This window comes from Merops nubicus, unplaced genomic scaffold (assembly GCF_000691845.1).
Source record: "Merops nubicus isolate BGI_N331 unplaced genomic scaffold, ASM69184v1 scaffold47400, whole genome shotgun sequence".
Classification (NCBI taxonomy): domain Eukaryota; kingdom Metazoa; phylum Chordata; class Aves; order Coraciiformes; family Meropidae; genus Merops; species Merops nubicus.
Window position 1 is genome coordinate 1 of NW_008584457.1, and position 16,508 is coordinate 16,508.

The following is a 16,508-nucleotide window of genomic DNA, read 5'->3' on the forward strand; positions in this document are numbered from 1 at the left end:
CGCGCCCTCGGCCCGGGCCCTGAGGAAACGCACCGCATCCCCATTTTACCGGCCTTACTAAACCTTCTGTCTGCAGGCGATTGTAACTTGTATTGCGTTTCTGAATTGTATCCTCCAATGACCTCTCAGTGCTGCGGGTCAGCTGAAAACTTAAATCGCAACACTGATATATTTATACTAAAAAATGGTCTTATATTACACCAAAAACTAGAAATTCCCTGTAAAAAAAAAAAGTTAATTCTGCTGTCCAGATTATGGCACAGGTGTATCACAGGCTGTAGTCTATGAAAATATTTCCTAGATATTAATAATACAAATAAACACACACCCCCTCACTCATATTAATACTGTAAAGTGGGGCCCAACGCATTCCTAGCCCTTGTTCCTTTAGTGTTCCCCCTCCCCCTTTCAAAAGCAGGGGATAAATCACTAACACCACATAAGCTTATTTTTGGTTTTGTAGTAGTCTGGCTTTGTCTATTAAACACATGCCTGTACAAGTATAAGGCAAAAGTAAAACACTAGCTCTATTTGTAGAACATTTATGCACTAAGTACTATTTAGTGCTTCATTTCAGTGACATTGAAATCACAACTACAGTTGTGTAGCTAATTGAGTAATATATTTAACACTACCTAACCCTTTTAACTAAAAACCTGCGTATAAAAAGTGAAAAAAAAAAATGGCAAAATTAATCTCTCAAAAAAATCTTACTCACCTAGTAACTGTTATTCAACAGTAAATTGAAAATAATTTATAAGCATAACTGAGTCAGATTGATATGGCCAATTTAAATTCTAACATGCTGTGTTATAAAATTGTCATCTTCAACTTTCCAGCGTTCACAGTATCTCGAGAAAATACAGCAATCAATTTGTTTTTTTAAAAGGTTTGTTTTAGGGAAAAAGCCAAAACAGCGAACAGAGGAAAAAATAAAACACTTTCCACACAGATATGGCAAGTAATTCCATTTCATTCTTGGCAATCACTGTTACAGCAACCAATTATCACACCAACTCAGTGCCTTTTTTCACTGAGATTTCCAACAGAGACACCAATATATTAGTAAGCTGTGAACACAAATTCAGAAAATCAAGCTATTCCTTCCTTCACCCTCAATAAATCAATATAATCTTGAATTTGAAAAAAAAAAAAAAGCCACACACACACACACAAAAAACAAACAAAAAAAAAACAAACAAAAAATGAAAAAAAAACAAAAACAAACAACAAAGCTAAAGCAAAATGCTTCTGATGCACCTACCAACTGGCAAGCTTTGGATTCCACGTCAGGTGAGCTATGCAACTGCTGCGTACCTGCAGCAGCTCGGCAACCACAGCACAGCCAGTACATGTCCCAGCCTCCCGCTCCTGAGCCGCGTGCAGCTCCCATTTATTTCCCCAGCAAAACCAACATATTTTAGCAGCAGTGAAGGATGTTTTAAATAAGCACTCTGGGACTTGCGCAGACTAAAATCAAATGCGTTGTCAAAGGAGTGTGCAGTTGATTCTGTCTTCTCATGCTATTCGTGAAGCATCAGCACAGCAACATTTGCTTATTTTGTGTATCCATTAACTATTCTCTCAAATGAGCATTACTACTGTACAGGAGGAAAAAAAACACCATTTCACATGGGCAGCTAATGATTTTATTTCCTAACAGCAACATCAGAATTCTTCTTCTGCATTTAGAACATATGAACTCTTCAATTTCTTGAGCTTTTCAAGAGCAGAAGATACACAAATCTCTCCATGAACTTTGTTGTCTCTTGTTCGCACGTTGACAGCGCTATTTGCTTTCTCTTTTTCTCCAACCACTGCAAGACAGCACAAACAATATTGAACTACCTTCCTACATTACAAATAGAAGTCTTGACAAACTGTATGTTCAACATTGAAACTTATGTTTCTGAATATCATTTAAGATGCTGCAATTACCTAAGATAAAGTTATACTGGGCCAGCTGTGCATTTCTAATTTTCTTGTTTAATGTGCAACTTGGATCTAGATCCACATCTGCCATAAATCCTGCTTCAAAAAATTTGCGGCAAACCTAAAAAAAAGTAAGTTTGCACTTATTATTACAGAACATATCCCACAACATGAAATTTGTACATGCTGTAATCCCAGATCTCTCCCAATGAATCAATTCATGTATGTGCGTAATTCCGCTCTTGTGAATCATTTTAAGGAAGTCAATCAAGTTATTTGAAGAAAAACACACATATGCTTAAGGGCTTAGCAGGACTCCAGCTGGAAGATAATACACAGTAACATCCATATCAAATATTTGCTCATCTCCTCACACAGCTATACTGATGAATGTCAAAAACTTTGCTTCAGTTTGAGAAAGGAGGAGAAGGAGGACAAGAAACAAACCCACTTCTGCTTACATTAAAATAAAAGCAGGGGAGAGGGTAAAACCAGCCATGGTCAAGTGCAACAGTCAAGAGTATACACACTGGGAAATGGCAGAAACTGACTCAGAATTAAGGAGATAATTCTGTAATTAATCACTAGTTACTACGTAAGGTTTGTCATGCAGAAGGAAATATATATAAGCCTGAAAAAGGGATATGTCACTTCTAAGTATTTTGGGTTCTGTTATTATGTACATACTTCAGTAACTACTAAAGGAAAAAACAATCTATATAGAAAAATCTATGTCCCCCACAAGCACGTCTCCAAAACTGTTAAAAGCAGTCTTTCTTTGTTCTAGGACAAGTAGTTGAGGAGCTACTAAAATGGCTTGCTACTATGAAAAGGCAGGCCCCACTCTCACCTGCTGGGCATACACTTCTGAAGTGGGTCCCACCGGCACAACCATCACTTGCCGTGGAGACAGCCAGAAGGGCCTGGCAAGCAGCACAGGAAAAATATGAAACAAATGTGTATTTTACATTCACATTCATACAGTCGTGTTCCCCAATAATAACTACTGTACTTTATAAAAATATTTACATTAGCTAAGCATGTTTGATAATGTGTTATCGTCCTCTTTCCAAGTTCACAATTGCTATTTTAATAGCAAGTAGACTGATTCCAGTAAAATGACATACACAGAACTTTGATCTTCTGTTCACTTCCTAGCTGTCTACACAATTTTAAACAGAATTTCCCCCCCCGCCACAATAATTTCCACTTAAAAATAAAAACTTTATAGTGAAAGATGCACAGCCAGGTGGCTGAAAGTAGGAATTAACTCTTCCTTAATACTTTCAATAAATTTATGAAAAATATCTTCACAACTTATTCAAAATTAAACAATACATCTTACAAGTTTTAAAAAAATCACTTATTAGGACTCATTCACGCCTGTATAATTGCTTTACATACGTCTACCATCTTCCCAGTACAAAAGCATGATTTTTAAGAAAAAAGGAACCAGAATAATGCAGCACATATACATTCAATTACAATTCTTATTTCTGCTTTGTTTTCCTCCAATCTAATTTTTAACAATAGACTATTAATAAAAGTGTATCATACAACTCAGACCATAATACTGGACTTCTTTTCCTGAAATCTTACCTACTAATTTTGAGGAAATTCTAGGGATACTATTTTGCATTATACTACATGGGACATAACAGAGGATCAGCTTTTTCTACATCGTTAAACACTTCTTAGAAATGCATTTGTGCCACGTACCATTTTCCTCCGTAGTTTTCTGCTAGAATAGCTATCATTCTCTCCACAGACCCCAAAACAGCTCTGTGAATAATCACGGGCCTTTTCTTATCATCGCCATCCTTACTGGAAAAGAATACATAAAGTTTGGGCTTTTTTAAAAATACATCTAAGCTCACACACAGATAATCCTACTAATATTTTTGATTCTACTTTTCACAGAAAGACAATATACAGTTATACTGAGGTAAAATCTACCATTTTTATTAAAAATGTACTTTAAGACACTTGGGCTTTTAAAGGAATACTGAATAGTCACAGTGACTTAAAATAAAAATACCAGTAGCTAGTGATGTAGGCACAAACTCTCAATTTTGATAAAACACTCAACTGACCCAGCTCCATTTCTGTGCATTTTAATATTTTACATTCTTCCTTGCTCTTTGATTTCTGCTATGTCTTGCTTTTATTTTTTTTTTTTTTTGCACAGGTTCTTCCCTGCCATTACTATTAATTTCTTTCCTTAAACTACAGTCCTATGATTAAAACAAGACAGCTGCTGTTTGTAACAGTATTACCACCTACTAAAGAGCCATGACATCTACTGTAGAACATGCAGCTGGACCAAAAAGTAACAGATTCTTATTCTACCCTTCCCATCAAGTTGTTTGCAACATGCAAATCCAAACACAGTAAGAAAAACAACACAGAAAAAGTGTATTCAGGTCAACGCGGTACTAAGATTAATTTACTCAGTGTGTAAATATCCATCCTCCCCGTTAGAAGCCTAAGCAAGATTTTCCTTAATAACTACTCAAACCTGGTTTATGTTGATAAAAGTTAACTAACTTTATTTGAAAAAAAGAATGAGGTATTTATTACAAACACGCTAGCTCCTTAAGACATTTGTTTGTATGCAAGCCCTTCAAAGGAGATAGAGTGACTAGGCTGAAAGTGAGAACTGCATCAAACAAGTTTTCTTTAGCATTATATATGATCAATTGTCTTCAGAACTGGTAGACAAGACAGAAAATGAAATTTTCCTGAAATCATCAGCATTTACAATTAAAGTGAGTTGTTATGTTGAAGAAGTATCTGCAAATTTGTGACTCAGTTCTCTACTAACTGGGGATGTTTCCCCTCCAAACCAGGCTGCTGATATACAGGCTAATCCTGTAAGTGAGCAACAGATCATTGATCCATCTCTATTTCATAGGAGATACATATAATGAAAATAACTTCCTAAAATAAATGGCTATTTCTTTTAAAAGGAGAAGATATTTAGCTCAACCACTCACCCAACATAGGTAAGATTAAATCGAATGGGTAGCTGGAAGTCAAGTTGGATAGTAGCACACTGATGGTACCTGCCAATAGCATCTTTGATTTTAATATCAATCTGTGAAGTAAAAGAATAATTACTATAGTTTGCCTGCATTGTGTCTGTATTCTTGTCCATCCCAAAGCTGTATAACAATTTTGATTCACTAACCTTAGGACCATAAAACGCACCATCTCCTGGATTCAAATGCCATTGTTCTCCAAAGTTATTCAAGCTGTTTTGAAGTTGCTAATCACAAAAATAAAATAATAATTTTAAAGGTATAACAGAACCTTTCATTACTGTAGCTCAAAGCATTTGCCTTTGAAATACAAAGGGGAGTCAACAGGCAGCATGACTCCTATTGTTCAAGAATTTACCATTTATTACAAACAATCCTGAAAAAAAGAGTAGTTTCCAATTAATCACAAATGCTGTGATTAATTGGAAAGAAGATTAATAAAAATGAAATTATTTCAAGATAAGAGCTTAAGTAAGCACCAGAAAGTTTCCATTTTACACAGAAACATTTAATGCAACATTTTTCAAGAAGCTTTTCCACTAAGGTCAGTATTTACCATCTGATATAAGCTATTTCACTGTTCAACATGAAAGCACTTAGTTAAATATCCATCTCTGCAAATCCATATATTAAGGGATTTGTTTGCTTGCTTTTAAATGAATTACCTTTTCCGCATGATCCCAGATCTCTAACTCTCCTAGATAATTTTCTGGTCTTGTAGAAAGATGTAGTTGAAAGGTAAAACCAAACACAGCATACACTGACTTCAAGAAATCAAGACAGCCCTTGATTTCCTCTTCAATCTTAAATGTAAACAAAACATCAGTTAAAATTTACTCACATAAAAAGGTAATTCGATTTACTGAATTCCTCATAACCAGAATATAGGAGTCCATTAAATAATTTTTAAAAAATATTTTAAAAATCACATACTACAAACCCTCTTCAAGGCAATGGGTTAAGAAAGAACTTAGGTGTTGCAGCTTCAAAGCATGGCAAGAAAAGTAATGTTCCTGTTGAGCCTGGGCTTCTGCAGCCAAATTCCCTAAGTCAAATCTGACAAGGGTACATCAATTTATTCACAAATGCTCCACTAAAATCTATCACATTGCTGACAAAATCTATTGAGTCAGCATTACCATGGAAAACAAGATGTGGTCAACAGCTTTTTTCTTTGCAGGGGGAGATGGAAGATACAAAAAATTTTGCCTTTTGGGGTTTAGTTGCCCAAAATATCTTTTCTAAAGGGAAAAATTCTATACAGAAAATCTTATTATGTAACTCATCATCAAGAACTTCCCTCAAATAACTGTTTCCTTCTTTAAATATAAGCATTTTTTTCATTTAAAAAAAGAAAAATAAACACAAATTATGGCAGCTTCAAACGTAGAAGCCAGGCTCAACAGGCTATTGACTTGAGCGTTATTGAAGAAGGTTAAGAAATACAGAATACCAGATGACTAAGAAGGAAAATCTAAACCTACCAAAAAAAAAACCTTATCAAAACCAGCATTATGCTACAAAGTAACACAATAGAAGAAGCTAGAGTTGGGGGACTTTTTTCTGGTTTATGTTGTTTTACACTGGGAGGGGTAGGAGTTGGGGTTTTTTTTGCTTGACTAGCAGGTGGAAGATTGTTGTTGGTTTTTGGATGTGTTGTTTTAGCGGGTTGGTTTCTCTTTTTTTTTTTTTTTTTTTTTTTTTTTTTTTTTTTGTTTGTTTGTTTGTTTGTTTGTTTGTTTGTTTTTTTCTTTGGTTGGTTTGTTTTTTTGTTTGTTGGTTTGTTTTTTTACCTGTTCTATTGTGCAAAAGATGTGAGCATCATCTTGTTGGAAGCGCCTAACACGAGTCAAGCCACTTAAAGTCCCAGAGAGTTCATTTCGGTGAAGAACTCCAAAGTCTGCAAGCCTGAGAGGCAATTCCCTCCAGGATCGTGGACGATGGGCAAACATCAAGCTAGAAGGAACATAAAAGAACCTTCTTTTTATCCATCTTATAGAAAATTTAAGACAATACAGAAGCTACAATAACATCAGTATAGACGTTCATCAGATTTTTAAGTATTCATTCAGGTTGTCTGCACCCTAAAAAGCTGGTAAAAAGTGCAGTACTCTGAACATATTGCTAAAGACCACTAAGAAAAAACACTGCGAGAGTAACAACCTAGACCGTACCTTCTTTCAGTGTACCATTTGATGCCTACCTCTATCCACCATAATTTGTATTTACTAGTGGTACATAAAAATATTGTTAGCAGCCACAAACCTAGCTCACTCAGTGCAGACTTACTGAAAGACACTCCTGCAAGACTTGAATTTGGTCTGCTTTGGGACACTGTCACGGGAGCTCTCTGGACACACCAGTTGCTCAGTAGTCTATTGTAAACATGCACGATAACATGTATTAGCACTCCATGTATTTTCCCTTGGCCTCACAAAGGATAAATATAGTAAAATAAGGTTTTCAATTCAGAGTACAAACCAATGTCCTGGACAATTCATCGGTTTAAGGGCAAAAGTTTCCTTCTCGATCTCAAAAGAGAACATATTTTCACTGTAGTGCTGCCAGTGTCCTGAAGCTTCCCAGAGTTTACTGTTGAAGACGTTTGGAGATACAACTTCAGTAAAATTACGCCTGTGATATTGCTCCTATAAAACAAATCAAACATTTAAAAGGTGACAGAGCTTTTGATAAGCAAAAGCCTGACTCTTTTTACCCGTGTTCTTACGATTGCAATTTACTGAGAGACTAAAGGACTATGGCACATGTATGTTTGGCACAACTGGAAAAAGCACAAGTTAACTCTTCATCCTGTTTTCAAAAAAGTTAGATCTGTACAAACTTAGTGAAAATCTGGTATATGTTTACACACAGATGCTTCCCTTGCTGTGGATAGCTCAGTGCTATGAATGGTCCATCACTTAAGATCAACAACTGATACCAAGCTTATTAGGTGTTATATGAGCTTATACTCACTCGTATGAAATCCATGAGTGTGTTATAAAGAAAGGCACCTCTGGGGAGGAAAAAGCAGCTTCCAGGACTCAAATCATGGAAGAAGAAAAGTTCTTGCTCCTAGGTAAATGAAAATGCCATAACACATTTCAGATAAAACTGCACAACAACTACTTCACACATGTTGAGATTGTTCACAAAAATGAAATGTTACAGCAACAGAAGTTTATCATCTCTCAAATACCCTCCTTGTAACTCCATCTCCTCAACAAAACTATAGCAAAGGTGGCAACAATTAGGAGACTCCACGCCAACATGATGGATATTAGGTCACAATCCTTGTCTGTGTCAATCTAACATCTTCCCGCTTACACTCAATTTAAGACTAAATAGGCTCATATAAATCTAGTAGAGGAATAGGTCAACAATATTCACAACAGCAGCTGAAATACTGCACATACATACACTTCACTATTACCTCAATTACACGCATAATAAAGAAAGATCAAACCATATTTATAAAAAAAACCCCAACACTGCTTTAGGCAAGATCTGAAAAGACACTACATTAAAATGTTTAAGATATACTTCCTTAAGGCAAATGACTACCCTATTACTTCTTCCCAATACTAGTTTAACACTTGTATGCAAGTGGCAAGCTGAGTTTGTAGAATTAAAACTACAACTGACCCCAACTAGGTCGTAGAACTGGCTCTCATTCCAACTGTCAAAAAATGGGAAAAAAAAAAAAAACAAACACCAACAAAAGAGAATGAATTCTCTTACAGAAGCATAAAAGAGAAGGAGACCATGAATTAACATACTTTTCCAATTTTCCTATGGTCCCGGTTTCTGGCTTCTTCCTGGAATTTTTCCCATTCCTTCATCATTTTGTTATCAGGAAAGGATATCCCATATATTCTCTGCAGGGTTTCCATATCAGATTTTCCTTCCCAATACGTAGAGGAATTCTGATGCACAAAACCCACACTTTAAGATGATATTATATAATCTCAGGGAAAAAAAAAAAAAGAGGGAATAAACACTATTGCATACAAATGTTATATGATTTTTTTTCCTTGGGAAAATTATTATATGCATTCATCCAGCATTTGTTTGTAATACAAAGATATTTACACTGCCTTTTAGTCAGCATACTAATAGAGAAGACAAAGAAAAGTGATTGGTCAAGTCATACATTTATTCTACTTAGGTATTTTGTTTTAACTCACATCATGGCCTGTTTTATTATCTCACACTTATCTTCTAAAAAAGCAGCACTTGATTACCTACAAAATATAATGCGGTGGGGAAACACAATAGATAAACCAAAACTCACTCTCACAGTTAAATCCTTGCTCTTTTGACAACCTTACATGTAACCCTGGAACTCAAGTTCCATAAACTTCAGTTAGGAAGCCAGCAAAAGCAACTATGATGAACATAGTGACCCAGTGGGGTCACAAAATCATACAATGTCAGGGCTCGAAGGGCCCTCCAAAGGTCATCTAGTCCAACCCCCCCACCATAAGCAGGGACACCTCCAACTAGGTCGAGCTGCTCAGAGGCTCATCCAGCCTGATCTTGAATGTCTCCAGGGATGGGGCCTCCACCACCTGTCTGGGCAACCTATTCCAGTGATCTATCACCCTCAGATTGAAGAACTTTTTCCTAACACGTAACCTAAATCTACCCTCTTCTAGCTTAAAGCCATTACCCCTCGTCCTGTCACTACAAACCCTTGTGAATAGTCCCTCCCCTGTTTTCTTGTAGGCCCCTCTAAGGTACTGGAAGGTTGCTATAAGGTCCCCCTGGAGCCTCCTCTTTCCCAGGCTGAACAACCCCAACTCCCTCAGCCTGTCCTCATAGGAGAGGTGCTCCAGCCCTCTGATCATTTTTGTGGCAAGAATTTTTGTGGCAAAATTCTTGGGTCAGTCTAATAAGATTACCAAAATTACCATCTGCAAGCAACTTAAAACACTTCATGGCCTTCCTGTGGGCAATGCCATTTTTAAACAGCAGCACCTGCAGATGTGCCAGGGTCCACTTTACCTCCTGTGTCTGAAAGATACTATCTTACAAGGTCAAAGTACTATATTCTGACCCAGTGAGTTTCTCGAACGTTCCCTTAATGCAAAACAGAGCACATGCACACACCACACACAGATGTGACAGTTAGTACAGGCTCAAAACTAAGACATCTGTACTACAAATTACAGCACTGGTTGCAGATGCTAGCACGGTAACATTAGCTTGGATGCTGCACTTTTCTGTTGAGCATGGTATAATTGGTTCCACAGCTAAGCACCACTACTAGCTAGCTCAGAGTGTTTTTGCCGAGCTCTTCGTTATAGTCTAAGTATGCATATTTCTGCACCAGTACTCTGACAAAAAGAAATGCTATTATCTTTTGCTGATGTACTATTGTGATGGTCGTGGATCAGTAAACTTTGGAAGCCGATGAATTATTAAGGTCTGTAGTTCTACTTGCACAATGGGAGCTGGGAAAGAAATGAAGGACTATTTTCAGAGCAAAGAAACAATACAAGGGACCCTAGCATAATCAGTTCAGAAGGAATAAATAACTAAACCATGGGTCAGTTTATTTATTTAAATTTCAATGCAGTTAATTTAAATTTACCTTAAATATTTTAAGTGCCTTAATTTTTCCCGTGTGTCTCACATGTGGACCCCTGCAGAGATCAATCAGTGGACCACATCTGTGTACCAAGAGAAAAAAGTGTTTACTTTAAAATACTCCAACACCCTTAAATACAGTCACTAACAGCATACAAACTGATTCTTGACATTTTCTAATACATAAATAAGTACTCCTATGCAACAGTCAGCAAATTCAGTGCATCTTAAATCTAATTGTGCCTTCTGTGTGAAGCACAATATTCAGTAAATACTCAGCACAGTTCACCCATTACCAAGAGCACTGTAACACACTCAGCAATTCCATATGTAAACTTTGTTAAAGCTGGCCAGGAAATCTCAAACTATGCATATCAAACAAAAAAAAAAAAGTTTTTGCCATTTTCCAACTAACTAGTTTTATCCCTGTCAATTGAATGAACAGGTTCCTCCATCCATACTGAGCTAAAAGTTACCTTCAGTCAGTATCCATCAATTCAACGTCATGTGTGGTAACTTATTTTAATATGTTTATTGAAAGCAGAGAGAATGAGTGAAAAATGCATTTGCCACTTGTCCACGAACTGAGACTTAATCTATCCTAGCAGAGAAAGAAAAGATTCAATCTTACAGAAGTAGCAAATTGCAACTGCAAATTTCTAATTGTGTGATTTGGACTCAAGTTTGCAAGTTTCAGAGGTTGGAAAAAAAATTCCTTCTTCTCTCAATTTAAATGAAAGATACCTATCTACATAATTTCATTTGATAATACCTTTTAACTTTCTTTACCTGTATATTGTGGTAGTTGGTGCATTCACCTTCTCATTAAGTATACGACACTTAAACTTGTTATACTGTGTGGAGAAACATGACAAGCCAGAAACATCAAGAAAAAGGTTAACAAAATTCTATTTTGAAATGATGTAATAATGTAATGAATCAGTAAAAGAAACAACTAAAAAAAATAAATCACATGATCACACACCTATTGCAAAACTTCAACATCCTTTCAGAAGAGTTATAAAACAAGAGAGGAAATAGACAATATTTTCATATCCCTGAGGGTAAGTGATTACCACATGAACACCTCAAAGCACTTCTAAAAGGCAATTAAAACATAGTACAGTGAGGCTGATAATATTCACTGCATAAAACAGAAGACTAGAGGACAGTGTTCTTTAATTGTCTCTGCAGGTGAGCCAGAATGAACATATGCCTTCTGCATACCAATTTCTTTGTCATCTCATTGAGTTTGAGGTGTTTTTGTGTAATAAGAAACAACTAGTTTGTTATTGCCTGAAAACATCCTCAACAATTAATGGGAATATAGAGAAAGGGACGAGGATGCTGTTCTTTGTTTTACTAGGCAGGTACTGTCCTGATAATCAGCCACATGCTGTATTTTATAAAAGTTACATTTTAAAAGTTCACTGTATCACAGAATCATAACTACTCCCAATATTTACCTTAAACATGTCTAACAGGATCTCCTTTTTGACTTCCAGCCTCTCAAAAGCCTGCTTGTCTTTTATGATATTTTTACAGTGGTTCTCTAGTAGTGGTAGTTCAGTACTAGATACACCTCTAAACAAAAAGACACATGCAAAAGAAATTATTTTGTTATTCCCATTTTTTAAGGGACTGCTTCCTAGAAATCAAACCTGAAAAACATAGGATGTGTTGCTGGGACTTCTCATCGTATTTTCTTAGTTTCTTATCATTCCCTGTACTTTCAGACACTAAACTCAGGAACACAAATGGTATCACCCTGAACAAATCCACTGCCATCACTTCTAGAACAGTCTTTGACACATGTTTAAATGTCTGAAAGATCTGTAGCTCAAAGTATACATGATTTAAGAAAAAAGCTAAAAAAAAAAAAAAAAAAAGGCTCAGCCACCCAGCTGCAAGAGTTAGTTTATCAGCTGATGCAGATTCAGTATTCTGACTACAGAAAGATAAACAGAAAAAAACAGGGCCATAAAGCTGTACACAAGGATTAGAAAGTGGCAAACACCTATATGAGTTACATGTATACGTGCCATTTCCACAAGTGACTATGGCACTTATACACCAAAAATCCCATGGTTCAAAGAAACTGTCCCCTTGATCTTCCAGGAACTTTAGAAAGTTTTACCTAAACACTCCACACTTTTTTTCACAGAACATTCAACAGCTATAAGTCTCATACAGCAGGTGTCTGAACACTGCCCTTGAATTTAAATATATGCACACTCAATAAATATGGACACACAGGAGACCAACCTGTCAGTTTTAAGCCATATTAGATACATGATTTTACTCCTAACATGCAGAAACACGACTGAACTATAATTCTAGTACTAAGCTTCAATACAGAATATTAAAATTTCTTAAGAGAGTGAAATTTTACCTATCTTCGATATGCATGTCATAATAAAATCCGTTCTCAATTGGTGGTCCATAGCATAAGCAGCCCCCAAAATAACCTTCCATGGCCTCTCCAAGAATATGAGCACTTGAATGCCAATAAACCTGCAAGTAAAGTCAGGTGAGCAAGTCATGAGCTCATTAGCATTGTGTAACTAGAAAGAAAAAACAGAGGTATATCTACAGATGGGAAATACACTGGAATCAATGTTGTTCGAATTCTGTGAGAAGGACAACAATTTTCTGTTCTCATTTTTAAGTGTGCTAAATGATTAATACAATGGCAGATGCAGTAATAAAGCCCCACCATATTTCCGTCTGAAAGATGAATAAACCACTCCATGATTCTACCACCTTAGTACTTATTGTACCTTGTTCATTTGTGAGTTAATTTCCCATCAGTTAAAAGCTTATGCGTTGCTGAACACATCTAAACCAATGTAGCCAGTTAAGGGACCACTGTCCACAAAAGAGTACATTTAGGACTGTAAACCACATTGCCTGGAATGTCAGAAGGGGAGTCAACAAACCAGTAGATCATTATCAGTCTTGTTATAAGTCCCTATTAATTCAGATCACTTTAGAACCACTGCTACAAAATAAAGCCTTTACAAGCTCCTGAAAGGCCTTAGACAAGCTTCACTTTGTTAAAGAATTATTCATGCGATTAAGTCTAATTCTAGTGCATAGAGATAAACATAGGCTTAAGATTGAACCCCATTAAAAAAAATCTTGGCTGTGTCACTAAGTATATTCATAGTTTAATCAATTAAGATATGCCTACTTAAGTAACTAACAAACAGTGCCAGTACAAGGACGTGTACCTTTAATTTATGACTCAACTCTGATTTTGGACAATTTTTAGAGAACTGTTGAGACAGCCTCACTGTTACTTTCAGTGTCTGATCTTCAAGAACACCGAGTCCAAGCACAGAACACATCTTAGAAGACATCAAACTATTTCAAGTTAGCATACAAATCAAGACATACTGTACAATCCTGCTTGAGAAATAACCTGTTTACGTAAAACAAGGGAAGAAAAGAAGACTAAGATTTTATGCACCTACAGATTACAGGTATTTAGTATCTAACCTTCTTTGTAGAATCATAACAAAAATATTACTTGAATAGTTTGGGGGATTTGTTTTTTAAAATTCAGTTTTAAAAGCATAATTCTGCAATCAATTTCATGTCATTATTTCCTTTAATCAAGCGGAGCACAGAGAACGCCTACTCACAGCCTTGGCTTCTTCGTTATCAAACATGAGCAGCTCCAGAGTACAATCTCCTTCCAGCGGGCGATCCAGGTCCCACAACTCGCCATTCACTTTGGCTATGACTGCATTTGAAGCCAATACTTGACTAAAAACCGCAAATGATGGCAAGAGACAAAAATATTTAGGTTCAGATTTGCTGAAGTGACACTGTCCACCCACATCTTACAGCATCTACAGCATGTTCGTTTCTATGGTCTTCTCAAACGCTTTTCTACTTTGAGGTATAGACTCTTTAACGTCTCAAAGTTTCACTCAGTGGTTTTCAGAGCTGCGGATCTGGAGGAAAGACTGCTTCTAGCAAGTTTCTGCTGTTATCTGTTAACTCCCAAAATTTCAGATGTCTCTAATTCATAGCAGTCTCGCCAATTGTTCTTTTTTTTTTTGTTTTTAATGGGAAGCAAGCATTCTGATCCAAGCACAGAGCCTCAAGCATCACTCAGAACAGTGACTTCACCCAGCTGCTTCTTCTGCATTAGGCAGAAGCTTCAATGCTCTCCAAATGAACCAACTTAAGAGAGTCACCATCCACTGACTGTGACATGCTTATTTTATGCAACAATTTAAAAGACAAATGACAGTAACAGATTTATCACTACAAAAGTACAATTCCTTGAATATCTCTACAGGTTACCTAATTCCTACAGCTAATTGATAAGGCGTGGTTTTCCAAGATTCCCCTTCAGCCATCTTTCCATCTTGCAGAGTAATTTTGATAGGTTTGCTCTGGTTGGCTGCTCTGTAAGCTAGCAAAGCATCATGTTCTTTTTTCAGTGCTCTGTAAAGCTTCAGTCTGTCTTCTATGAAGCTTGGCTCACACTGTAGCTGTAACAAATAATTGATACCATACACATACATATTTGTGGGAGAAATAAAGTAAAAGGACTCAGAGTGGTTGTGCATCCCTATAGAGGTTCCAACTGAGACCAAATTCCACTGTATGAGAACTTATACTAATATGCAGTAAAGGGTCTGTAAATAATTATATACAGGATAGCCCCATCCAACTTGCTGACTATTTTACAGCGGCTTTGCAGCTTTCCAATGCACCTTCATCAGTCTGGGCCTAAATGGCTTTGTGAGTCTGACCTCACAAAGCAGCCTATATTCCTTCCCCACAATTTCTATTTGGATGACCTCCTAGAGAAGTCTGGATCACTCCTACAAACCCTCACTTCTGCCAGTCCATTCAAAGCATCAGATTAAAATAAGATACTTCAGAGGGAGCTTCCGTTAGCTCAGCGTAAGGTGAATTGTGAAGATCTACTCAACTACAGCTAGTGCTGCCAACATTCTCTTTCAGTCATCATATACACCATTTAACTATTCATGAACCATCACTCTCTTTAGGAACCACAGTACTCCGACCCTTATTGCCCAACCGGCCAAATCTTTGTATTACATAAAATGAAGAGATCTAGGAATGTATAAGTCACTGTACTAATTACATGCAAGATTAAGCTCTTCAATAATGACTTTTTTTCCTAGAAGCATCCTATAGCAAGCCTTCTTCCCAGAATGGAGGATTCCAAAATAGAGCAAAGTATTTCAGATTTCAGCAGCTTTTCCGAACCTAACCAAACACACTTTCTTCTATTACTATGTAGTATACAATAGCCACTTACCTCATTCTGAGGTCGGTTCACAGCCTCATTTTCTTTTTTCTTTTCCTCTTTATTTTGGTTCACTGCAGCAGATGGACTGGGACTGGAGACTTTCTGAAAGCAGTGATAATAGGAAGCACACTCCTATGCTTTCAAGACCTCTCCCAGAAATCATTGAAAGAAGCCAAAACAGATCAGTGCAATACTGGGCTAAAAACACAATTACAATAGAGTAAGGTATGTCCTTAGTACAGAAGAAGGACTTCTTCTGACACATCTAAATTGTGTCCTTTTGATGTTCAGCAGACACAGCAGAACTGCTCACCTATCAAAACCCTGTCATCACAATTTCACTAACTTTACTACCGCAACCACCACCGGCAAAATCTCCCCATCGGGAACCCATGAGATTAAAACGGCATAGCGCGAATAACAACTTCCGGTGGTCCGACAAGTTCTTCCCACCTTTGGGAAAAGGCAGGGACCATCGGGAGAAACACTGCCCAGCGCGCAATGAGACCGAGCCGGGTTCCATCTCGGAGACCGCTGCCGGCCCCCGCCGGCTGGAGCCCGGCGTTTCTACCGGCGAGTGCCTCCAGCCCCGTCCCTTCCCTCCCGGCAGAGGCGAGGCCCGGCTCGGCCTAGCCCGGAGCGAT

At 37.1% G+C, this 16,508-nt stretch overlaps 1 protein-coding gene across 1 annotated transcript; it reads right to left on the bottom strand.

Annotated features, from left to right (window-relative positions):
• Window positions 1-1,263: 1,263 nt before the first annotated feature.
• On the bottom strand, window positions 1,264-16,387 carry LOC103776674 (threonine--tRNA ligase, cytoplasmic-like). The gene is made up of 19 exons (XM_008944197.1): window positions 16,211-16,387; window positions 15,874-15,966; window positions 14,883-15,073; window positions 14,213-14,336; window positions 12,958-13,079; window positions 12,032-12,149; window positions 11,355-11,419; window positions 10,570-10,648; window positions 8,753-8,899; window positions 7,950-8,048; window positions 7,455-7,621; window positions 6,767-6,929; window positions 5,639-5,776; window positions 5,123-5,200; window positions 4,929-5,029; window positions 3,652-3,756; window positions 2,783-2,855; window positions 1,939-2,053; window positions 1,264-1,817 (listed from the first exon to the last, which is right to left on the bottom strand). The coding sequence occupies exons 1-19, from the start codon at window positions 16,385-16,387 to the stop codon at window positions 1,669-1,671; spliced, it is 2,304 nt and encodes a 767-aa protein (XP_008942445.1). The 3' UTR covers window positions 1,264-1,668.
• Between the last annotated feature and the right edge of the window lie 121 nt (window positions 16,388-16,508).